The following is a 25,174-nucleotide window of genomic DNA, read 5'->3' on the forward strand; positions in this document are numbered from 1 at the left end:
TTCAAACATCAAATAACTTCAATTTAAGGCTATGGACTTTGAGATAATTCTGAGCCTTGAGAGGAATGTGGTCAGGCAACCTGAGTCCAGTGGAATGCAGGTGCAACTTCTAAGAGTTTTCCTGTAAGTAATTAAGAAGACTAAGTAGCCCCAGAGATAAGACCTCCTCGGATCATTGTCCCTTCTTATGTAGTGATAAAGTAACCTTCCTTGAAGTGTATCTATCCGTAATCAATCAACTTGCTGCAGCCTACGCACTGGCCCAGAATAAAAAACGTGGTGATTCTGCTAAAGCTTCTCTGTCTTTCCCTGTGTGTGAAATCTTAACGTCTCTACTTGGGAACGCTGATCCCATTCATTTAGAGTTGATGTTTCCACGTGGCTATTTCCAAGCTTTGCCTTCAAATAAATTCTGTACTTAATCATATATTCTAAATTTTATTATTTACTGCAGACATCAGTTTCTGTCGGATTGTAGGAGCCTCACCAGAGAGGGCCCCTGTCGCCATGTTGTAAAACTCACACTTGCCAAAAGTTGTGGGTTAGGGTTTCTCCCCCTCCCTCAGGATGATGCTAGTTAGCTGACACAGATGGTCACCTCCATTACCAAGTAGAGTCAGGATGAACTATTTGTGACCAAATGTGTTGTCAAGTCCTCTTCCCTGAGGACTGATTAGTGTTTATCCTGAAAACATGTCCTTAATGGGTTGTATAGAACACTGAAGCGTCTCTGATTTCAAACTCTTAGCTCTTTTCCTCTATTTCCCATCACATTCTGGTCTAAGGCTTATTTATTAATAAAATGATTTTTATTTCTTTATTATCGTGGAGATGATTTTTCATTTGGGGGAAGATCATTTTGTTTTCAAATATATTGTCTCAACATTTAAATAGTGAAGTAAAGAGTATTTCTTGTGCCAGGCATGGTGGCTCACGCCTGTAATCACAGCACTCTGGGAGGCCAAGGCAGGCAGATCACTTCAAGTCAGGAGTTTGAGACCAGCCTGGCCAACATGGTGAAACCCCATCTCTACCAATTATACAAAAATTAGCCGGACATGCTGGCGCGCTTGTAATGCCAGCTATTCCGGAGGGTGAGGCAGGAGAATCACTTCAACACAGGGTGTACAGGCTGCACTGAGCCGAGACCTTGCCACTGCACTCCAGCCTGGGCGACAGAGAAATACTCTGTCTTAAAAAAAAAAAAAAAGGAAATTAAAAAAAGAAAGTAATAGATCTCCTCCACAAATGTGCTGGGACAACAAACTTGATATTCACATGGAAAAGAATAATGTTGGATCCCTACATCACACAATCAAAATTTTATTTTAAAAAGAGAACGAGGAAGGGAGCCCTGCGGGAGGGGGTGTTACTTTGTCGCCCAGGCTGGTCTGGAACCCCAGGCTCAGCGACCCTCCCGCTGCTGCTTCCTGAGTAGCTGGGACCTCAGGCTCCCTCCCCAGTGCCCGCATCTCTGCTGTGTTTAAGCAGCAGGTGGTGACTTCGCTCTTCCCTGGCCTGAGCACTCCGTCCCGCATCCCAGGCGGTGGCCCTAGGGAAGTCTCTGAAGCTGAGCACGGGGTGGACTCTGCCCCCACCGCCGACCCGCCCTCCCCCACCCCGAGTGAATGGCGAATAGAAAGGGAGAGGATTTCTGTTCTGTTCTGTGGGCCCTCAGTATGAAATCGTAGTTCTGCCCAGGCAGGACTTTGCATTTCACATTCTAGTTTGCATCCCCGTTCCAGACAATTCCAGGGCTTTTGAATCATGCCTCAGCCTTCCCGGCCAGTCTCCCTTCCAAAACCCGAAAAACAGAGGCGCTGGGCTCAAGACTGACTCTGTCCCGCCCCGGCCCCGCCCCGGCCCCGCCCCGGCCCCGGCCCCGCCCTCTGCCGGTTCTAAAGGGCAAAGTCTCTCCGCCTCGCGCCCCGCTTCGGCCTGCCCAGGCCCCGCCCACCTCCTCGTGGACCCCGCCCAGGCCTGGCTTCTGTCCTGCGCGAGCAGATTAGCGCAAACCTGGAAGCGGAGAGCGTGGAGTGAAGGTCCCACCGCAGCGCGTGAGTTTCTCTCTGTTTTATATTAAGTCTGTGCGTCCCAGGTCCCCGGCGCTTCTGTACCTGGGACGTGGGGTCCCCACAGACCTGGAAATTCTCGCCCGTCTTCACCCAGAGCAAACTGAGACTTCCCTTTGAGAGTCCGGGGTTCACTTCCTTTTGGGTTTAAAATCGCCTTGAAGCTGGTGCGGTCTCTGGTCTTGCTGCTATAGGGCAATGTATACACTTTGTATTGGGTAGTTTTCCTGCTCAAAACCTTTTTCTAACTCCTCCCGCCCCGCGCTTTTTAAAGTCCTTACAGGTGAGGTGGATTCCCGCCCTGGGCGCCTCCCACCCTCGCCTTCGACGGCCCCTCGAGTGCAGCGCCCGTGCCCCCAGTCCCGCGGAGGCTGCGTCCTCTGCCTGGTCCTGAGATCCTGCAGACCCCACCATTGTCTTAAGGCGCCGTCATCTCCCACCTCCCTTCTCGTGCCGGGCCCTGCTGCTCCCCAGGTCTCTCCTCCGCCGTCACCGCTTCCCCTGAGCCCGCGTTGGGAAGGTGTCCGGGGCCTGTCCTGTGACACGGGGTGTTCTTGCCTGCCCAGCTCCAGCCCCTGGAAAATGAGCTCCCCCGGGATGCAGGCGTCTTACTCCAAACCCTCCTGTAATTGTATGGGCCAAAGGAATCAGGAGAGAGAGAGCAGTAGAAAACCTGAGATAAGAAAAGAAAGCAGGAGGAGAAAAGCAACTGGAGAAATGTAGAGAAAAGCTAGATGTACAGAGAGATGAAGAACAGCAAGGAAGAGAGGGGGCAGCAAAGAGGGAGGCTCATCAGAGTGAGGGAGAGGAGGAGGGGTTTGGAGCCAGGGCAGACAGAGCAGAGTGGTGCTGGTGGCAAGAACAGAGGGAGAAGCACAGCAGGGAGGACTACTGTGGGTCTAGAGTGCCATAAAGTGTGGACAGGGGGGCAGAACAGGGAAGAGAGAATGTAACAGGGAGAGCAGAGGAGGCGCAGAGATGGGAGAAGAGGCGGAATCTATGGAGGTTGAGGACAATCCAAAGATTGTGGGAGAAGGAGCAATAAGAAGTTAAATAAGTAGCGAGGATGGAGCAGAAAAGGTGGAAGAGAAGTAATAGAGGGAGGAAGGGGATAAACAGCAGGAGAGGAGAGGGGCACAAAATGAGGCACAGAAGCCCAGGGAAAAAGACAAGAAAACAAGAGCTAGAGAGAGAAGGGGAGAATGAGAGATATGTACAGATTTAGCGAGGGAAGCACAGTAATGAAGACAGAGGGGCCAGGCGCAGTGGCTCACGTCTCTAATCCCAGCACTATAGGAGACTGACACAAGGGGATTGCTTGAGTACAGGAGTTCGAGCACAGCCTGGGCAACATAATGAGACCTCCCCATCTCTGACGAAAAAAAAATTAACCGGGCGTGATGGTGCACACCTGTAATCCTAGCTACTCTGGAGGCCGAGGCAGGAGGATCACTTGAGCCCAGGAGGCCCAGGCTGCAGTGAGCCGAGATCATGCCACTGCACTCCAGCCTGGTCAACAGAGTGAGACACTGTCTCAAAGGAAAAAAAGGAGCGGGGGACTTTGGGTAAAGATGAGTAGGTTAGTTCACTGGATATCATTAGTCGTTGACTTCTTTGTATATAATCTAATAACTTAAAACTTGTTTAAATTATACAGATGAGGTTGAGAATTTTTAAACTCCTGTCTATGAGACATGTACCTGTAAATCTTGGCATCAGAGGTTAGCTTCCACCTGAAATCCCTATTCAGCCAAACAGCAGTGACTTATTCAGTTGTGAGTCACCCTCTTGCCTTTTCCCAGAGTTGGGTAGGAAGTGGAGCAGTGAAGTGGGAAAAAAAAAATTGGTGTTATTACATAATACTTTTAATTTAATTAATTAATATTTGGGATGGGCTCTGGCTTTGTAGCCCAGGCTCACGACTGTAATCCCAGCACTTTGGGTGAGGCTAGTGGATCACTTCAGGTCAGGAGTTTGAGACCAGCCTGGCCAACATGATGAAACTCCGTCTCTACTAAAAGTACAAAAATTAGCCGAGCATGGTGGTACTCACCTGAAATCCCAGATACTAGAAAGGCTGAGGAAAAAGAATCGCTTGAGCCCAGGAGCAGAAGGTTGCAGTGAGCCAAGAGCCTGCCACTGCACTCCAGCCCAGGTGACAGTGCGAGACTCTGTTTCAAAAAGCAAAACAAAACCATCTGGCTGACTTTAAAGATAATCCAGTTCTGGCCGGGCGCGATGGCTCACGCCTGTCATCCCAGCACTTTGGGAGGCTGAGGCAGGCGGGTCACCAGAGGTCGGGAGTTCCAGAACAGCCTTACCAACATGGAGAAACCTTGTTTCTACTAAAGACACAAAATTAGCCAGGGGTGGTGGGGCATGACTGTAGTCCCAACTACTCGAGAGGCTGAGGTGAGAGAAGTCACTTGAACCCGGGAGGCGGAGGTTGCGGTGAGTTGAGATCGCGCCATTGCACTCCACCTTGGGCAACAAGAGTGAAATTCCGTCTAAAAAAAACAAGAAGATATCCGTTTCCCTGTTTGCTACTCTTGTGTTTTTGATTCAGTAGTTCTTGGACGAGAGCTCATTGTCCACATATTACATATTACCATTCTCCCTAAGCATTCAGAAGGAGGCAGTCGGTGGAGGAAATTGTGAAATATTTTGCTCGATCCATCTGTAATGTCTTCTTTGTTACTAACACATAGGGCTGCGGCTCTAGAAAAGCTCCAGCACGCCATCTTCCTTTTTTTTTTTTTTTTTTTTTTAATAAGCAGGAGTCTTTCTGACCTGTTATCTCCGTGTTGGAGTGAGGGAAGGAGCCCTGGATTGTGGAGAGTGAATTGAAAATAACAAAAAAAATACAGATGGGTGGGAATGTATTATGGGTGTAAACACAAATAAGAGCTCAGATGGGCAGAGTGGAAGCTCCACCCTCAAATCTCTCTGCAAGTGGGAGAATTCGGCGGGAAAAGAAAAGTTTAAATCCTGAGATCTCTGAGTGGACATCTTTCTTTGCCCCCTCTTATGTCTCTGTTATTTATTTTATTTTTCTTTCTTTCTTTATTTTGAGACAGCGTCTCACTCTGTTGCATAGACTGGAGTGCAGTGGCACAATAGCTCACTACGACCTCTGCCACCTGGGTTCAAGTGATTCTCCTGCCTCAGCCTCCCAAGTAGCTGGAACTGCAGGCATGCATCACCACCATACTAGGCTAATTTCTGCATTTTTGGTAGAGACAGGGTTGTGCCATGTTGGCCAGGCTGGTCTCGAACTCCTGACCTCAGGTGTTTTGCCTGCCTCGGCCTCCCAAAGTGCTGAAATTACAAGTGTGAGTCACCACGCCAGCCCCTCTGCCCTTTAGACGTGTAGTAGTTTGATTTTTTTGTCCTCTAGTGATGCTGCAGCTCAGAGACAAAGGCAGAGTCTTTATCCTGATGGGCAACACCGTGTCATCTGGCTTCTGTGACCTCGTTGGTTTCTTGACTCTGGAACAGGGAGGGCTGTGTCAAAGGGGTCTCCTTCCCCTGTGGTCTCTCATTCTGTACTTGACTCCTTCTGACGCTCCATTCTCTGTCGCTATAGATAAGATCTGAGGCCTCCATACACCTACCCCTTGACCTACCAGGTTCCATCCCATTTCCTGTACTTGGAACACCTAATCAAGAGATCGGAAAACCTGGGCTGCTCCTCCTTTGCAACCGGGGCCCGGGATACTGCACGGAGCCCTCTCTGCTTGTTCGAATAGTTGGCTTGCCTATTTGAAGTAGGAAAAAAGGCCATGCGCGGTGGCTCATGCCTGTAATCCCATCATTTTGAGAGGCTGAGGAGGGCGGATCACTTCAGGTCGGGAGTTTGAGACCAGCCTGGCCAACATGGTGAAACTCCATCTCTACTAAAAATACCAAAAGTAGCCGGGTGTGGTGGTGGGTGCCCATAATCCCAGCTACTCGGGAGACTGAGGCAGAAGAATCTCTTGAACCCGGGAGGTGGACTCTGCAGTGAGCCGAGATTCCGACACTGCACTTTAGCCTGGGCAACAAAGAAAGACTCCACCCCCCGCCAAAAAAAAGAAATACAAAAAAAAAAAAAGTGTTTTTCCTACTCTCTCATGCCACTGAGCACGGAATGCCTCAGTTCTGATCACCAAAATTTGTGGATTTCTCCCCAACCACATCTTGGAGTGCAATGGTGTGATCTTGGCTCACCACAAACTCTGTTTCCCGGGTTGAGACGATTCTCCTGCCTCAGCCTCCTGAGTATCTGGCAAAAGAGCAAGACCTCATCTCAAAATAAAATAAAATATGTGAGAACAAAATTACTCAAAGTACAAAAGGCTAATCAGAGACTCAAAAGAAAACAACCATTTGTCTCTTATTTACCTATGTCCTGGAATCCACCCCCCCACCCCGCTTTGGGTTGTTCCACCTTTCCCGACTTAACCAACGTACATCTGACACTTACTGATACGTCATGACTCCCTAAAATGTAAGCTCTACCTAGACCATATTGGGCACATGACATTAGGACTTCTTGAGCCTGTGTCGTGGGCATGCAGTTAACGTTGGCAAGATAAACTTTCTAAACTGATTGAGATTTGTCTCAGATACTTGGTTCACAAACTATTTTTAAAGTCCCAGGTAATTTATTTTAGCAGCTAAAAGAAAAATCTCGGCTGGCACGTTGGCTCATGCCTGTAATCCCAGCACCTTGGGAGGCCAAGGCGGGTGGATCACAAGGTCAGGAGTTTGAGATCATCCTGGCCAACATGGTGAAACCTTGTCTCTACTACAAATACAAAAATTAGCAGGCATCTTGGCACGTGCCTGTAATCCCCGCTACCTCAGAGGCTGAGGCTGGAGAATCGCTCGATCCAGGGAGTCGTGGGTTGCAGTGAGCCGAGATTGTGCCACTTCACTCTAGCCTGGTGACAGAGCAAGACTGTCCAAAAAAAAAAAAAAAAAGCTGGTTTCAGGAGTTTCTGGTTACAACAGGAAGTTTCAGCAGCCATACTTCAGAGAATCACATTCTTGAAGCAATGTTTGTGTCCTGAGTTCATTTTTCATCTGTCCTCTTGACTTTGGTTTAGTTGTGAGGCAGCCTCATTTTCTGGGGTAATACCTGAGGTTCGTTGTCTCATGGCCACGGAAATCGAGGACACGGACACCCAAGAGTGGCGTTAAGAGTGGAAGTTCAATAGGCGAAAGAAAGTCAGTAGCTCTCTGCTACAGAGAGAGGTCCTGGAAAAATGGTTTGCAGATTCGTGGCAAAACGTAGGCGTTTTATAGATGAGCTGGTGGGGAGGTAGTGTCTTATCTACATAGGACCAGATGTGACGTTTGCATACGGCATGAATTTCTGGCAGCCCCCTCCCCAATCTTTTATTATGCAGGTTCTTTGCCTGAGCTGTGCCATGTCACCCATTTCTTTCTTACTGTACACGTGCTAACAAAAAAGGAAAGACGGAGCTTCCATGGTGGACATGCCCAGCCCCAAGGTAGCCCCTTTTCTATTGGCGCAGCTGCTGACTTCCCCCATGCAAGCTTCCAGCTTGCTTACACATGTTTGCAGATCGATTTTTCGGGCTGCTCTTTGTTAGAACAAAACGATATTTTGGGCAGCTTTTTGTTAGAAGGGAAGCTCTGCAGAGGAGTTTTTGCCCTTACTATCTGCCTAAATAGTTTATTTTTACCTCCTGTATAAGTTGGATATGGCAAGAGTGACCCAATTGATAAGATGAACTTTTATCACGGCAGAATTTTAAATTCACTTTACGTGCATTCTGCAAGTAACTAGAAAAGATACTTTTTATTTGCAAATTATAAGGTGTTTTGTTTGTTTGTTATTATTTGAGACAATCTCACTGTGTCACCCAGGCTGGAGTGCAGTGGTGCGATCTCGACTCACTGCAACCCCCGCCTCCCAGGTTCAAGCAATTTTCCTGCCTCAACCTCCTGAGTAGCTGGGATTACAGGTGTGGGCCACCATGCCCGGCTAATTTTTGTATTTTTAGTAGAAACGGCATTTCACTATGTTGGTCAGGCTGGTCTTGAACTCCTGTCCTCAAGTGATCTGCCTGCCTCAGCCTCCCAACGTGCTGGGATTACAGGCATGAGCCACCACACCTGGCCAATTATAAGGTATTTTATTTTTTATTATTTTTATTATTTTTTTTTGAGACGGAGTCTCAGTCTGTCACCCAGGCTGCAGTGCAGTAGCACGATCTTGCCTCACTGCATCCTCCTTCTCCTGGGTTCCAGCAATTCTCCTGCCTCTGCCTCCCAAGTAGCTGGGATTACAGCCATAAGCCATTACTCCCAGCTAAGTTTTTTTTGTCTTTTTAGTAGAGATGGGATTTCACCATATTGGCCAGTCTAGTCTTTAACTCCTGACCTGGTGATCTGCGTGCCTTGGCCTCCCAAAATGCTAGGATTATAGGCTTGAGCCACCGCACCCGGCCCTGTAAGTTATTTTATACCTTTTCTTTGTTTTTCTTTCTGTCAGGTGTGGTAAGAAAACCTGTAACATAGATAGCCTTCAGAATATATTTGGATTTACTGTGGAGTCCTAATTAGGGAGAAGGAGTCTGGCTAGTGGGAACAGGGGGAAAGCAAAGAGATAAGGCAAATAAGCTATTTAAAAAACTAAACATTGAGCTACCATATCATCCAGCAAGCCCAGTGCTGGGTATATATACCCAGCACTAGGCTAAATACAAGAAATAAAAGAAATCAGTATATTGTGTGTATACTTATACACAATGAAGTAATGTTCAGCCGTCAAAAAGTATGGCATCCTGTCATTTTCAACAACATGGATGCAACTGGAGAGAGAGAGAGACAGATATAAAATATATATATATATTATATATAAATATATATAATGTATAATATATAAAATATATAAAAATATATACATAAAATATATATTATATATAAAATATATATTATATATATAATATATAATATATGTAATATATTATATATAAAATATATATGTAATATATATAATATATAAAATATATATGTAATATATAATATATGTAATATATATTTTATATATAAAATATACAATATGTAATATATATTATATAAAATATACAATATGTAATATATATTATATAAAATATACAATATGTAATATATTATATATAAAATATATAATATGTGTAATATATATTATATATAAAATATATATAATATATAAAATATAATATATAAAATATATATTATATATGTAATATATATAATCTATATATAATATAGATTTTTTATATATATATATATTTTTTTGCTGAGACAGATTCTCGCTGTGTCACCCAGGCTAGAGTGCAGCAGTGCGATCTCTGCTCACTGCAACCTCCGCCTCCTGGGTTCAAGCGATTCTCCTGCCTCAGCCTCCCGAGTAGCTTACAATCGTGCACAACCACGCCCAGCTAAATTTTGTGTTATTTTTATTCGTATTCCCCATATTTACTTTTATTTCACAGTACTTTTTATATCCTTACTCTGTATGTATTTTTGCTCTATGTAAAGTAAAATGCATGCCATGTGTTCATTTGGGGCGTAAGAGAAAGGCATTTGGAAGAATACAAGTCCCACTTATCAATAGGGATGCAGGTTTGTCAGAGTGTGAAACTGCACTGCTATGGGATTTTCATCATGTTCATATAAGTATCCTAAGGCTGACTGCAGAGAGGATAACTGAAGTGGAAGGTGTGATTGTATGTTCTCAAATTGTATGATGTTTAATTCCATCATAAAAAAAATTGTAGGCTGGGCATGGTGGCTCATGCCTGTAATCCCAGCACTTTGGGAGGCTGAGGCGGGCGGATCACGAGCTCAGGAGATCGAGACCATCCTGGCTAACACAGTGAAACCCTGTCTCTATAAAAATACAAAAAAATTAGCCGGGCATGGTGTGGCGGGCACCTGTAGTCCCAGCTACTTGGGAGGCTGAGGCAGGAGAATGGTGTGAACCCGGGAGGCGGAGCTTGCAGTGAGCTAGAGCTTGCAGTGAGCTGAGATCGTGCCACTGCACTCCAGCCTGGGCAACAAAGTGAGACTCCGTCTAAGAAAAAAAAAAAAATTGTAGCTCCTTCAGCCTTAGCAACCTGATGGTGCACTGTTTGTGTTTAGACATGAAGGATCCTATAGAGGTGAGATAAAGCTATGCAGGTAGATGGAACATAATTAACTCAGTTATAAAAAAATTAAATGTTGTTAACACATGACATCTGTGATACATTCTAAATAAAACAATAGAAACTGTAGCCTAGCCAACACAGTGAAACCCCATCTCTACCAAAAAATACAAAAATTAGCTGGGCATAGTGGTGGTACACCTGTAGTCCCATATACTAGGGAGGCTGAAGCAGGAGAATTGGTTGAACCCAGGAGGCAGAGGTTGCAGTGAGCCATGATTGCTCCATTGCACTCCAGCCTGGGTGACAGAGTGAGACACTGTCTCAAAAAACAAACAATAGAGAATGTAATGCCGACAGTTTAATAGGATTCCTAATCAAGGACATGCTATTGTGGGTTTTTTTTTTTTAAATAAACTCTCCTTTTTGGACCAGGCACAGTGGCTCACACCTGTAATCCCAGCACTTTTGGGAGGCCAAGCAGAAGGATCACTTGAGCTCAGGAGTTCAAAACCAGCCTGGGACACATAGTGAAACCCCGTCTCTACAAATAGAAAAAAAAAAAAAAAAAAGCTAAAAATCCCTCTTCTCTGTGGTAACTGCTCTTTTCAAGTTCAAGATTAAGAGAAATTTTTCCTCAATCTTGCTAAATGACAGCTACTGCCATTCAATGGAGATGGGGCTCACATGTCCCCTGCATTACCTCTACTGTATATGTAATCACTTCCTATTAACGTATTAATCTCCTCCAATAAAAACTGCAGCCTCTTAAGGTCTTGGACTGCTCTATTTCATGATTGGTTAGTAGAGCATTTCTTTCCTATAATCCACACTGGCCCTCTCTGTGAAGAATGCCCTGTATGCAATAATATGACTGATATCACAGCTTTACATTATTCTCAGCCCCTTACAAATCTTAATTCAGCCATTTTTTTTCCTTTTTTTTTTTTTTTTTTTGAGACAGAGTCTCACTCTGTTGTCCAAGCTGGAGTGAAGTGGCACAATCTAGGCTCACTGCAACCTCCGCCTCACGGATTCAAGTGATTCTCCTGCCTCAGCCTCTCTTGTAGCTGGGATTACAAGCATGCATCACCATGCCCGGCGTGTTTTTGTATTTTTATAGTAGAGATGCGGTTTCACTTTGTTGCCCAAGCTGGTGTCGAACTCCTGATCTAAGGTAATATACCTGCCTCAGCCTCCCAAAGTGTTGGAATTACAGGCATGAGCCACCATGCCCGGCCCATTCTGGTTTTTGAGGAGCATCACAGAAGCACATACATAGGCAACAATCTCCGTCTGGTTCTGTTTCCTTTTGTGTTTTTCTTTTTTTTTTTTTTTTTTTTTTAGATGGAGTCTCGCCTGTCACCCAGGCTGGAGTGCAGTGGCATGATCTCAGCTCACTGCAAGCTCTGCCTCCCAGATTCAAGCAATTCTCCTGCCTCAGTCTCCCGAGTAGCTGGGATTACAGGTGCCAGCCACAATATCTGGCTAATTTTTATATTTTTAGTAAAGATGGGGTTTCACCATGCTGGCCAGGCTGGTCTCGAACTCCTGACCTCAAATGATCCACCCATCTCTGCCTCCCAAAGTGCTGGGATTAGCCAATATTCAGCCAGTAATTAATTTCAAAAGATAGTATCCCTATTTCACAGGAACATGGAGAGAAATGATTTCACCTAATGAAGTAGGCCATTGTTTCGTATTCCTGCCTATAGATCATGAAATGACTAAGAAAGACATCATAAAAACATTTCAAATGTCAGCTTGAAAGTCAACATTGGTAAAGAAGTCTTTCTCCTTCAATAATATAATACATTATTTCATGACCTGAAAGTAACTGGCCATTTCCAAATGTCCTTGAGTCTTTGACATATGTCATGATTTTTAACATATTTTGAATTGTAATTATTCTGCAGAATGTAATATAAAAGATTTATGGTAGAGAATTAGACTTCCTATTGGCTGGGCGCGGTGGCTCACGCCAGTAATCCCAGCACTCTGGGAGGCTGAGGCGGGTGGATCACGAGGTCAGGAGATAGAGACCATCCTGGCTAAGACGGTGAAACCCCGTCTCTACTAAAAGTACATAAAATTAGCCGGACATGGTGGCGGGCGCCTGTAATCGCAGCTACTCGGGAGGCTGAGGCAGGAGAATGGCGTGAACCCGGGAGGTAGACCTTGTAGTGAGCCGAGATCTCACCACTGCACCCCAGTCTGGGCAACAGAGTGAGACTCCATCTCAAAAACAAAAAAACAACAACAACAAAAAAAGAGAATTAGACTTCCTGTGAGCTCTCAGATGGATTACAGTTTGTGAATAATTTACCATATCATTACATTTGTAAGGGCTTGTTCCACTATAATTTTTATTTTTTTTTTTTGAGATGGAGTCTCACTCTGTTGCCCAGGCTGAAGTGCAGTGGCAGGACCTTGGCTCACTGCAACCTCCTCCTCCCAGGTTCAAGTGATTCTCCTGCCTCAGCCTCCCAAGTAGCTGGGATTACAGGCACGCACTACCACACCTGGGTAATTTTTGTATTTTTAGTAGAGACAGGGTTTCACCATGTTGGCCAGGCCAGTCTCAAACTCCTGACCTCATGGTCCGCCCACCTCAGCCTCCCAATGTGCTGGGATTACAGGCGTGAGCCACCATGCCCAGGCCCCACTATGAATTTTTTTTTTTTTTTTTTGAGACAGAGTCTCACTCTGTCGACCAGGCTGGAGTGCAGTGGTGTGATCTCGGCTCACTGCAACCTCTGCCTGCCGGGTTCAAGTGACTCTCCTGCCTCGGTCTCCCAAGTAGTGTGGACTATAGGTGTGTGCCACCACCCCCAGCTAATTTTTGAATTTTTAGTAGAGACAGGATTTCACCATGTTGGTTGGCCAGGATGGTCTCAATCTTTTGACCTCATGATCCACCTGCCTCAGTCTCCCAAAGTTCTGGGATTACAGGCATGAGTCACTGGGGCCGGCCCTCCACTATGAATTTTTAATGAACCCTGAGGATGCATCTTAGATTAGTAACCTTTCCAGATTCACTACATTTGCCTGGTTTTTATTGAGTGGATCTCTCACGACAAAATCATGAATATTACACTGAAAGGCTTATTACATTCATTATCTTTGTGTAGTTACTCTCCAGTATAAACCCTGTGATGTTCCGCTTTTGATCCCTGGGTAAAAGCTTAAGCATGCACGTTACATTTGTATGGTTTCATCAAAAAAGTTTTTGATGCCTAGTAAGACTTTGGCCTGCGGAAAATCTCTATCACATATAATTATTATAAATGCTCTTTAGTATGGATTCTCTGATGTTGATGAATGTTTGAAGTCATAATGGTTTCCCACTCTCAGTGTTTCTGTTTCTCTCAAGCATGAATTTTTGCAATATTGTACAATGTGACAATTGTGCCAGAAGACCTTGCCACATTCATTACATTTGTTAGGTTTCTCACCAGCAAGAATTCTTTGAAAAATCCTGATCTCAGATTTTACCTTAAGACCTTGCCACATTCAATACATTAGTAAAGTTTCTGTCCTCTATGGTCTAGCTAACGGTTATTAAGCCTTGAACAAAAACTAAAGGCTCTGCTACATTTATTATACTTCCAAAGTTTTTCTCCAGTATAAATGATTGTATGTCTTACAAGGCTTTAATGCTAACTGAACACTTTGCCACATTAATTACATTTGTTAGATTTCTTTCCGGCATGAAATCTCTGATGACGTACAAGATATGAATTGTTGCGGAAGAGTTTGCCACATTCATTACATTTGAAATGTTTCTCTCCAGTGTGGATCGAATGATGATTAGTGAGGCTTGAACGCATACTAAAAGCTTTGCCACATTCGTTACATTTGTAAGGTTTCTCTCCAGTGTGAATTTTCCGATGATGTGCTAGGGATGAGTTTAGACTGAAGACCTTCCCACATTCATTACATTTATAAGGTTTTTCTCCAGTATGAATTCTCCAATGATATGCAAGGTATGAATTTTGACTGAAGACTTTGCCACATTCATCACATTTGTAGGGTTTCTCTCCAGTATGAATTCTGCGATGTTGTACAAGATGTGAATTTTGACTGAATGCTTTGTCACATTCATCACACTTATAAGGTTTCTCACCGGTATGAATTATCAGATGTTGGGCAAGGTATGAATGGCGACTGAACACCTTGCCGCATTCATTACATTTGTAAGGTTTCTCTCCAGTATGAATTCTCCGGTGATTTACTAGGGATGACTTGTGACTGAAGACCTTGCCACACTCATTACATTTGTAAGGTTTCTCTCCAGTGTGGATTCTCTGATGTTGTGCAAGGTGTGAAATATGATGGAAGACCTTTCCACATACGTTACATCTGTAAGGTTTCTCTCCAGTATGAATGATCAGATGTTGTACAAGGTAGGAATTGCGACTGAACACCTTGCCACATTTGTTACATTCGTAAGGTTTTTCTCCAGTATGAATTGTCCGATGTTGTGCAAGGTGTGAAATTTGATGGAAGACCTTTCCACATTCATTACATTTATAAGGTTTCTCTCCGGTATGAATTCTTTGATGTTGTGCAAGGTGTGAAAGTTGATTAAAGACCTTGCCACATTCATTACATTTATATGGTTTCTCTCCAGTATGAATCCTGCGATGCTGTGCAAGGTGTGACATATTATGGAAGACCTTGCCACATTCATTACATTTATATGGCTTCTCTCCAGTATGAATTCTTTGATGACTTGCAAGGTTTGATTTTTTATTGAAGATCTTGCCACATATATCACATTTAAATTGCGTCTCTTTAGTATGGATTATTTGATGTATAGTAAAATGTAAGCCTTGATGAAAGGCCTTGCCACGCTCATTACATTTGTAGTGTTCTGTCCCAATATTTGCTTTCTCTTTTTGTGTGAATAATGAATCCACAAAATTACATTCACATGTATGAGAAATGTGGGTTTTGACAGTAGAAGAAATACGTTGGGGTGGGGAAACTAAGGAACTACTGTTGAGAGATTTTTCCATGTGATCGTATTTATCTATTTTCCCTTCAGCTTGAGATAGCTGCAGTTCTGGTAGATGTGACTGCAGGTTTAATCCAAGCGGATTTTTAACAGGCTGCTTCTGTGCATCATCCTTTCTTCCAAGCATGTCTCTTCTACCAATGAGACTTTCCTTACAGGTCACACACACTCGCTTATAATGTCTTTCATCATGTTGCCACAGACACTGAGAGTCATGCACATTTTTCTGGGTTTCTCTGAAGCAAAAATCTTGTATGTCGTGGCTTTCATGTCTTTCCAACATTACTGTCTGGAATATTTCTCCCGTATTACTCTCCTTTTTTGGTGGTAATTCCTTGATCTCACATTTAGAAAAAATACCTACAAGATATAAGGATCCCACAGTTTCCAATTAATTAGATAGTCAATAAATATCTCCTATTGAAATGTGTAATAGTACACTAAGAGTAATACTTATGTTAAAGAAAGTTATAAAACTCCCATTCATGATTTTTAACTTTTTGGAAAACAAAAGGAACAGATATTTTCTAATAGAGAAAGGGTGACTGCACATAATTCAAACTAATTGCAGAAAAGCCTAGTATAAAGAAACCTATGGCCAAACCACTTACATTGCAAAAATTTAGGTTAGCTCCCCAAAATTGAGATTTTTTCCAACATGAAGCCTGAGCATACTGCAATAGAAGGAAAACATGGCTGTCTAATAGTTGAAAGAATTTTGTACTTAGGAAATTTATTGACTAAGGTCAGAGAAAACATTCTTTGGAGCAAACTGAAAAATAAAAAGGTATACAACACAACGAAGGCACCCATGGCCTAAATGTTTGCACTGACCAAAAGATCCTATTCCCCAATATTATGTTATTGCAAGTGGGGACATTGGGCAACAATTAGGCCATGAGGAGGAAGCTCTCATGAACAGGATTAGTGCCTGTATAAGAAAAACCACTAGAGTACTTGCTTCCTCTCACTCTGACATATGATAGACACAGCAAGAAGCAGGCTGGGGCCACGTGCGGTGGCTCATGCCTGTAATCTCAGCAACTGGGGAGGCCACGGTGAGTGAATCATCTGAGGTCAGGAGTTCCAGACCAGCCTGACCAACATGATTAAACCCTGTCTCTACTAAAAATACAAAAATTAGCAAAACTCCATCTCAAAAAAAAAGCAGACTGGGGTAAAATAGAAAGAAGGCACCACCCAGGAAGTGTTTTTATGCATTTTGATCTTGGACTTCACTGCTTACAGGTTTATGAGAAATTATTTCCTGCAGTTTAGGATGTAAGCATCTCAGTCTACAGTATTTCTTATGGCAGGCTGATGTGGTTAAGACATGAAAAGTTAGATGGATGAAAAGGTCCATCTAATAAACATGACAGAGACTGATAAATCTTTTCTTTTTTTCCTTTTTGAGACAAAGTCTCACTCTTGTGCCCCAGGCTGGAGTGCAATGGCACGATCTCGGCTCACTGCAACCTCCGCCACACGAGTTCAAGCGATTCTCCTGCCTCAGCCTCCTGAGTAGCTGGGATTACAGGCGACTGCCACCATGCCCAGCTAACTTTTGTATTTTAATAGAGACGGGGTTTCACCAAGTTGGCCAGGCTGGTCTCGAACTCCTGACCTTAGGTGATCCAACCATCTTGGCCTCCCAAAGTGCTGGGATTTCAGGTGTGAGCCACTGCGCCCAGCCAAATCTTTTCTTAAATAAAGTAACTTTTCCATCTTTACAAAAACTGTTCAATATTCCTAGCCGTCTACCAACACCAACTTGCCAAAAGAAACTTGGAGAAAATTATTGCTTTTCAAATAGAGTAGGTCCACCAATTTACACTGAAAGTAAGTGAGGTCAATGGGATTTGATCTTGGGCTGCAGATCCAGACATTTCTTAAAAGTGGATGCAGTATTGACCCAGCAATCCCATTACTGGGTATATACCCAAAGGATTATTAATCATTTTACTATAAAGGCACATGCACATGTATGTTTCTTGCAGCAATATTTACAATAGCAAAGACTTAGAACCAACCCAAATGCCCATCAAGGATACACTGGATAAAGAAAATGTGGCACATATACTGCATGGAATACTATGCAGCCATAAAAAAAGAATGAGATTGGCAGGACACAGTGGCTCACACCTGTAATCCCAGCACTTTGGGAGGCTGAGGTGGGCAGATCACCTGAGGTTGGGAGTTGGAGACCAGCCTGATCAACATGGTGAAACCCAGTCTCTACTAAAAATACAAAATTAGCCGGGCATGGTGGTGCATACCTGTAATTCCAGCTACTTTTGAGGCTGAGGTGGGAGAATAGCTTGAACCCGGGAGGCGGAGGTTGTGGTGAGCCGAGATTGTGCCACTGCACTCCAGCCTGGGCAACAAGAGCAAAACTCCATCTCAGAAAAAGAAAAAAAAGAATGAGATCATGTCCTTTGTAGGGACACGGATGGAGCTGGAAGCCATCGTTCTCAGCAAACTAACACAGGAACAGAAAACCAAACACCGCATGTTCTCACTCATAAGTGGGAGTTGAACGATTAGAACACATGGACACAGGGAGGGAAACAACATACAGCAGGGCCTATCAGGGGGTAGGGGGCAAGGGGAGGGAGAACATTGGGAAAAATACCTAATGCATGCAGGGCTTAAAACCTAGATGATGGGTTGATGGGTGCAGCAAACCACCATGGCACATATATACCCACACAACAAACCTGCACAACACGACACGGCAAATAGATGCATAGAAAGGAATCATTTCAAGGGAGCTACAAGAACTGGGTTGTGTTGCTGACCATGTCACTTGGTAATCCTTCCTAGACAGCGGTATGTCCACCATCGTACAGAGCAGACATTGGTTTAGGCTGTGTCCTGAGAAAGCTGTCCTATGGATAAGCAAGTGTCTTTCCTTACATGGTGAGAGTAGCATGGGGACTGAGAGAGTACTGTGGATATTGAGGTGGTCAGAAATACAAAGATTAATATGTTAAGAAGTGACAGTAGGCCGGGAGCAGTGGCTCATGCCTCTAATCCCAACACTTTGGGAGGCCCAGGCAGGTGGATCACCTGAAGTCAGGAGTTCAAACCCAGCCTGGCCAACATGGTGAAACCCTGTCTCTACTAAAAATACAAAAATTAGCTGGGCATGGTGGCATGTGACTGCAGTCCCAGCTACTTGGGAGGCTGAGGCAGGAGAATTGCTTGAACCCCAGAGGTGGAGGTTACAGTGAACCGAGATCATGTCACTGCACTCCAGCCTGGGTGACAGAGCGAGACTCTGTCTCAAAAAAAAAAAAAAAAAAAAAAAAAAAAAATTCCCACCCATCTTATTTTCACTTCATGCTACACAGTCCAGGCCTCTTTGCCTTGCTCCAACAGGTCAGAAAGAGACTCCTGCTTATAAAAAGTAGGAAACATGACATGTTGGAAGTTTTCCACAGCCCCAGCCCTATGTTTCTGTAGGAAAGAAGACATTGCAGATGGACTTAGGAAAATATTTCACAAATTCCTCCACTGACTGCCTCCTTCTGAATCTTTAAAGAGCACTGTAATATGTGGACACTGAGCTGTCTTCCCAGAACTACTGAATCAAAAGCACAGGAGTAGCAAATAGGGAACTGGATATCTTTAAAGTCTGCCATGAGGTTTTGTTTTGTTTTTGTTTTTTGAGACAGAATCTTGCTCTGTTACCAGGGCTGGAGTGCAGTCGTGCATTCTCGGCTCACTGCAACCACTGCCTCCCAGGTTCGGGTGACAATCTTACCTTAGCCTTTCTAGTAGCTGGGATTACAGACATGTGCCATCACGCCTGGATAATTTTTGTGTTTTTTTTTTTTTTTTTTTTTTGAGATGGAGCCTGGCTGTCTCCCAGGCTAGAGTGCAGTGGCACGATCTCGGCTCACTGCAAGCTCCGTCCCCTGGGTTCATGCCATTCTCCTGCCTCAGCCTCCCAAGTAGCTGGGACTACAGGCGCCCGCCACCACGCCCGGCTAATTTTTTTTTGTATTTTTAGTAGAGACACGGTTTCACTGTGTTCACCAGGATGGTCTCGATCTCCTGACCTTGTGATCCGCCCTCCTCAGCCTCCCAAAGTGCTGGGATTACAGGCGTGAGCCACTGCGCCCAGCCAATTTTTGTATTTTTAGTAGAGATGACGTTTTGCCATGTTGGTGAGGCTGGTATCGAACTCCTGACCTGAAGTGATCCACAAGCTTTGGCCTCCCAAAGTGCTGGGATTACAAGCATGAGTCACCACGCCTTGCCAGCCATAAGGTTTTATGCCTACTTTACTTCTGGAACCCCCACTGAGCTATCACGAAGAATGCAGAACATCTAAACAAAGAGAATGCAGAACATCTAAACAAAGGGCACAGTGAAAGTCCAGATGCTACATCATGAAGCTTTTCAGTTTGAAATCAATACGGCTTCCATTTTAGTCAAGCAAGAATGGGGCTCCAGGAGGCAACTGGAGAAAATACAAAGATCCACAAGGGCACATCCCCACTTCTGGAGGGAAGTTATCCTCACCCAGGGAGACCAGGTTCCTATAATTCTCCAGCATCACGTCCCTGTATAGAGTCCTCTGAGCAGGGTCCAGGCATTTCCACTCCTCCTGAGAGAATTCTATGGCCACGTCCCTGAATGTCAATAGACCCTGAAATGAAAACACATTTTAAGCAAATGGTTATGGGAGGAGTTCTTATCTTTACAGAAAATGAGGAGAGCAGTGACAACAAGGATTTAATTGTAGAGAATGTTCTGACAAATCTGAGTAAGGGATTTTTCACCACATGATGTCTCCCCAGTGGTGTCTGATTATACTTTTTGAAGAGGTCATAATACCCTCTTGGTATAAATTTCTTATGTTTGTGAAGAATCCAAGAAACACTCAAATAAATAGATGCCTGGTTCCCATTATAGAAATGTTAGAAACTTTTGGCCAGGTGCTGTGGCTCACGCCTGTAATCCCAACACTTTGGGAGGCTGAGGCAGGTGGATCACAAGGTCAGGAATTCGAGACTAGCCTGGACAATATGGTGAAACTCTGTCTGTACTAAAAATACAAAAATTAGCCGGATGTGGTGGTAGATGCCTGTAGTCCCAGCTACTCAGGAGGCTGAGGCAGGAGAATTGCTTGAACCCGGGAGGTAGAGGTTGCAGTGAGCCAAGATCATGCCACTGCACTCCAACCTGGGCAACAGAGTGAGACTCCATCTCAAAAAAAAAAAAAGTTAGAAACTTTTATTGACACACCAAGTGACACTCAGTATCTAGATGAGATAGAGCATGAGCGATGCCTCCAAAGATGACAACGTCCACAGTGAAATAGCCGGGCTCAACGGCACATGCCTGTAATCCCAGCTACATGGGAGGCTGAGGCCGGAGACTTGCTTGATCCCGGGAGGCAGAGGTTGCAGTAATCCAAGATCACACCACTGCACTCCAGCCTGTTCAACAGAAACTCCATCTCAAAAAAAGAAAAAAAATTTAGCTGGGCATGGTGGCAGGCATCTGTGGTTCCAGCTACTTGGGAGGCTGAGGTGGGAGGATGGCTTTACCATGAGGGTACAGGTTGCAGTGAGCTACGATTGCACCACTGAGCTTCAGCCTGGGCAACAAAGCGAGGCCCCATCTCAAAATACAGGAAAACAAAATTACTCAAAGTACAAAAATACATTTTTTATATATATGTCCACAAAATAATAAAATTTACGCAGACTCACAAAAAACTAGAGTTGAATGCAAAGGGTTGTCATTTTCCCCAGATTTTCAAAATACAAAAGATTTTCAAAATATATACGTATGTGTGTATATGTATATATGTGTGTGTATATCTATGTGTGTGTGTGTGTGTGTGTGTGTGTGTATATAGTTTCCTTTAACTGAAGAGGAATCTCATCTTGGTGGAAAAGGAACTTTGGCAGTTGAGGGCAGGGGAGAATCTGTTCAGTTCTAAGAAAACAGGAGATTACCCATCCTAGAAGCAATCACTCTTTCAACAGCCTTCCCTGGAGGAATCCTCAGATATCTGTAGTAATGCAGGTGAGCACAGAGGCAGTGACTATGGCACTCTTTATACAGAGAAAAGTCACAAAGGACCCACATGTTATTCAGCCAATTTCCAATGCAGGCATCAAAGAGGAAGGTAGCCATATTTACTAATATGAGAACATGTTAATTTTCACAACCAGCAGGATCAAATATCAGAGTAAAATATTTACTAAACACAAAGAAGAAAACAACAGACACTGGGCGTCAGGCCTCTGAGCCCAAGTCTGCACTATACATCCGGATGGCCTGAGGCAAGCAAAAAGCACAAAAGAAGTGAAACAGCCAGCTTCTGTCTTAACTGATTGACCAACCTTATGACTTTCCATTATGACTTGTTTCTGCCCTGCCCCAACTGATCGATGGATCAACCTCATGACATTCTTCTTCTGGACAATGAGTCCTATGACCTCCCCACCATGCACTTCTTCTGGACAATGAGTCCTATGACCTCCCCACCATGCACTTCTTCTGGACAATGAGTCCTATGACCTCCCCACCATGCACTTTGTGACCCCCTCCTCTGCTGACAATAGATAACCACCTTTAATTGTAACTTTCCACTGCTTACCCCAGTCCTATAAAACTGCCACTCCCCTATCTCCCTTTGCTGACTCCTTTTTTGGACTCAGCCTGCCTGCACCCAGGTAAAATAAACAGCCTTGTTGCTCACACAAAACCTGTTTGGTGGTCTCTTCACAGGGACGTATGTGACATTTGGTGAGATCTGGGACAGGAGGACTCCTTCGGGAGACTGATCCCCTGTCCTGATCTCCATGAGGAGCTCCAGCTATGACCTCAGGTCCTCAGACCAACCAGCCCAAGGAACGTCTCACCAATTTCAAATTGGGTAAGTGGTCTTTTTACTGTCTTCTCCAACTTTGTCACTATCCCTCATCCTTTTTCTCCTTTCAATTTCAGCAGCACCTTTCAATCTCTCCCTTCCCTTAATTTCAGTTCCTTTCCTTTTCTAGTAGAGACAGAGGAGACATGTTTTATCCATGAACCCAAAACTCCAGTGCTGGTCACGGACTTGGGAAGACAGTCTTCCCTTGGTGTTTAATCACTGCAGGGATGCCTGTCTGATTATTCACCCACATTTCAGACTTGTTCGATCACCACAGGGACACCTGCCTTGATCCTCCACCTTGGTGGCAAGTACCACCCCACTCTCTCTGTGTCTCTACCCCTCTTTTCTCTAAACTTACGTTTTTACTATGGGCAACCATCCACCCTCCATTCCTCCTACTTCCCCCTTAGCCTGTGTTCTTAAAAACTTGAAACCTCTTCAACTCTCACCTGATCTAAAACCTAAGCATCTTATTTTCTCCTGCAACACTGTTTGGCCCCAATACAAACTTGATAATGTCTCTAAATGGCCAGATAATGGCACTTTTGATTTCTCCATCCTACAAGACCTAAATAATTTTTGTCATAAGATGGGTAAATGGTCTGAGGTGCCTTATGTCCAGGCATTTTTTCACTTCACTCCCTCCCTAGCTTCTGCTCCCAATGTGACTAGTCCCAAATCCTTCTTTCCCTCCTGCCTGTCCCTTCAGTCCCAACACCAACTGCCGCTGAGTCTTCTGAATCCTCCTTTTCTGAAGACCCCTCTTAGCTCTCTCCCCCTCCCCAGGCCACTCCTCAGAAGGCTGAATCAAGTCCCAATTCTTCCTCAGCCTCCACTCCCCCACCCTGTAACCCTGCTGTCACCTCCCCTCCCCACACCCAGTTCGGCTTACAATTTCGTTCTGCAGCAAATACTCCCCCACCTGCCCAACAATTTCCTCTTTGAGAAGTGCCTGGAGCTGAGGGCATCGTCAGAGTGCATGTACCATTTTCTCTATTGACCTTTCCCAAATTAATCAACACTTAGGCCCCTTCTCGTGAGACACCACTAAATATATACAGGAATTCCAGTATTTAACCCAATACTACAACTTAACCTGGAGTGACTTAAATGTCATCCTAACTTCTACCCTTTCCCCAGATGAGTGGGATAGAGTTTATACCCTAGCCCAGTCCCACACTGACACCTGCAGGCCTCATGAGCCAAACCTTCAACAAGGCATCTGGGTAGTTCCCCAGGAAGATCCCTAATGGGAATACCAGACAGGCTCCCCAGGTATAGCTAGGCAAGATTATGATTTCCTGCCTAGTTGAAGTGCTTAAAAAGGCAGCTTACAAAGCTGTTAATTATGACAAACTTAAACGACCCAAGGTAAAGATGAAAACCCAGCCCAGTTCATGGTTCATCTGGCAGCAATTCTGAGACACTTTACAGCCCTAGACCCTGAAGGGTCAGAAGGCTGTCTCATTCTCAATATGCATTTTATCAACCAGTCAGCTCCTGACATTAGAAAAACTAGAAAAAAGCTTCAAAAACTGGAATCCAGTCCTCAAACCCCACAACAGGAATTAATCAACCTCACCTTCAAAGTGTGCAATAATAGAGAGGAGGCAGCCAAATGGCAATGCATTTCTGAGTTACAATTACTTGCCTCTGCTGTGAGACAAAACTCAGCTGCAGCTCCAGCACACAAGAACTTCAAAACGCCTAAGCTGCAGTGGTCAGGCATTCCTACAGGACCTCCTCTCTCAGGATCTTGCTTCAAGTGCCAGAAATCTGGCCACTGGGCCAAGGAATGCCTGCAGCCAGGGATTCCTCCCAAGCCATGTCCCATCTGTGCAGGGACCCACGGAAATCAGACTGCCCAGCTCACCCGGCAGCCACTCCTAGAGCCCCTAAAGCTCTGGCCCATGGCTCTTTGACTCCTTCCCAGATCTGCTCGGCTTAGCAGCTGAAGACTGACACTGCCCAATTGCCTCAGAAGCCCCCTGGACCATCAGGGATGCTGAGCTTTGGGTAACTCTTACAGTGGAGCATTTAAGTCCATCCCCTGTTTAATTGATACAGGGGCTACCCACTCCACATTACCTTCTATTCAAGGGCCTGTTTCCCTTGCCTCCATAACTGTTGTGGGTATTGATGGCCAGGCTCCTGGACCCCTTAAAACTTCCCAATTTGGTGCCAACTTGAACAATATTCTTTTAAGCACTCCTTTTTAGTTATCCCCACCTGCCCAGTTCCCTTATTAGGCTGAGACATTTTAACCAAATTACCTGCTTCCCTGACTATTCCTGGACCACAGCCACATCTCATTGCTGCCCTTCTTCCCAACCCAAAGCCTCCTTCACGTCTTCCTCTTGTATCCCCCCACCTTTACCCACAGGTATGGGACACCTCTGCTCCCTCCCTGGCAACTGATCACACACCCATACCTAATCACCCTTACCCTGCTCAACACCAGTATCCCATCCCACAACAGGCTTTAAGGGGATTAAAGCCTGTTATCACTTGCCTGCTACAGCATGAGCTTCTAAAGTCTAAAAACTCCTTATGATTCCCCCATTTTAAGTGTCCAAAAGCTGGACAAGTCTTACAGGTTGGTTCAGGATCTGTGCCTTTTAAACCAAATTGTTTTGCCTATCCACCCTGTGGTGCCCAACCTGTACACTCTTTTGTTCTCAATACCTCCCTCCACAACTCACTATTCCATTCTTGATCTTAAAGATGCTTTTTTCACTATTCCCCTGCACCCCTCATCCCAGCCCCTCTTTGCTTTTACCTGGACTGACACTGACACTCATCAGTCCCAGCAGCTTACCTGAGCTGTACTGCCACAAGGCTTCTGGGATAGCCCTCATTACTTCAGCCAAGATCTTTCTCATGATTTACTTTCTTTCCACTCCTCCTCTTCCTACCTTATTCAATACATTGATGATCTTCTACTCTGTAGTCCCTACTTTGAGTCTTCGCAAAAGGATACCCTCCTACTCCTTCAACATTTATTCTCCAAATGATATCAGGTATCCCCCACCAAAGC

The 25,174-nt window shown here is 44.6% G+C and overlaps 1 protein-coding gene across 5 annotated transcripts in view; it reads right to left on the minus strand.

Annotated features, from left to right (window-relative positions):
• Window positions 1-13,255: 13,255 nt before the first annotated feature.
• LOC104001134 (zinc finger protein 83) overlaps window positions 13,256-25,174 on the minus strand; it is a 141,239-nt gene continuing 129,320 nt past the window's right edge. For 4 of the 5 annotated variants that reach the window (XM_016934334.3, XM_054672739.2, XM_016934332.3 and 1 more), the window contains 2 exons: window positions 19,767-19,893; window positions 13,256-15,596 (listed from right to left, as the gene is read on the minus strand). In XM_016934334.3, coding sequence (XP_016789823.1) covers window positions 13,897-15,596; window positions 19,767-19,893 — 1,827 coding nt within the window. In that variant the 3' untranslated portion in view covers window positions 13,256-13,896. Of the gene's footprint in view, window positions 15,597-17,512; window positions 17,611-19,766; window positions 19,894-25,174 lie in introns of all 5 variants that reach the window. The other variant, XM_063802232.1, reaches the window with a different exon arrangement.

Source organism: Pan troglodytes, chromosome 20 (assembly GCF_028858775.2).
Source record: "Pan troglodytes isolate AG18354 chromosome 20, NHGRI_mPanTro3-v2.0_pri, whole genome shotgun sequence".
NCBI lineage: Eukaryota > Metazoa > Chordata > Mammalia > Primates > Hominidae > Pan > Pan troglodytes.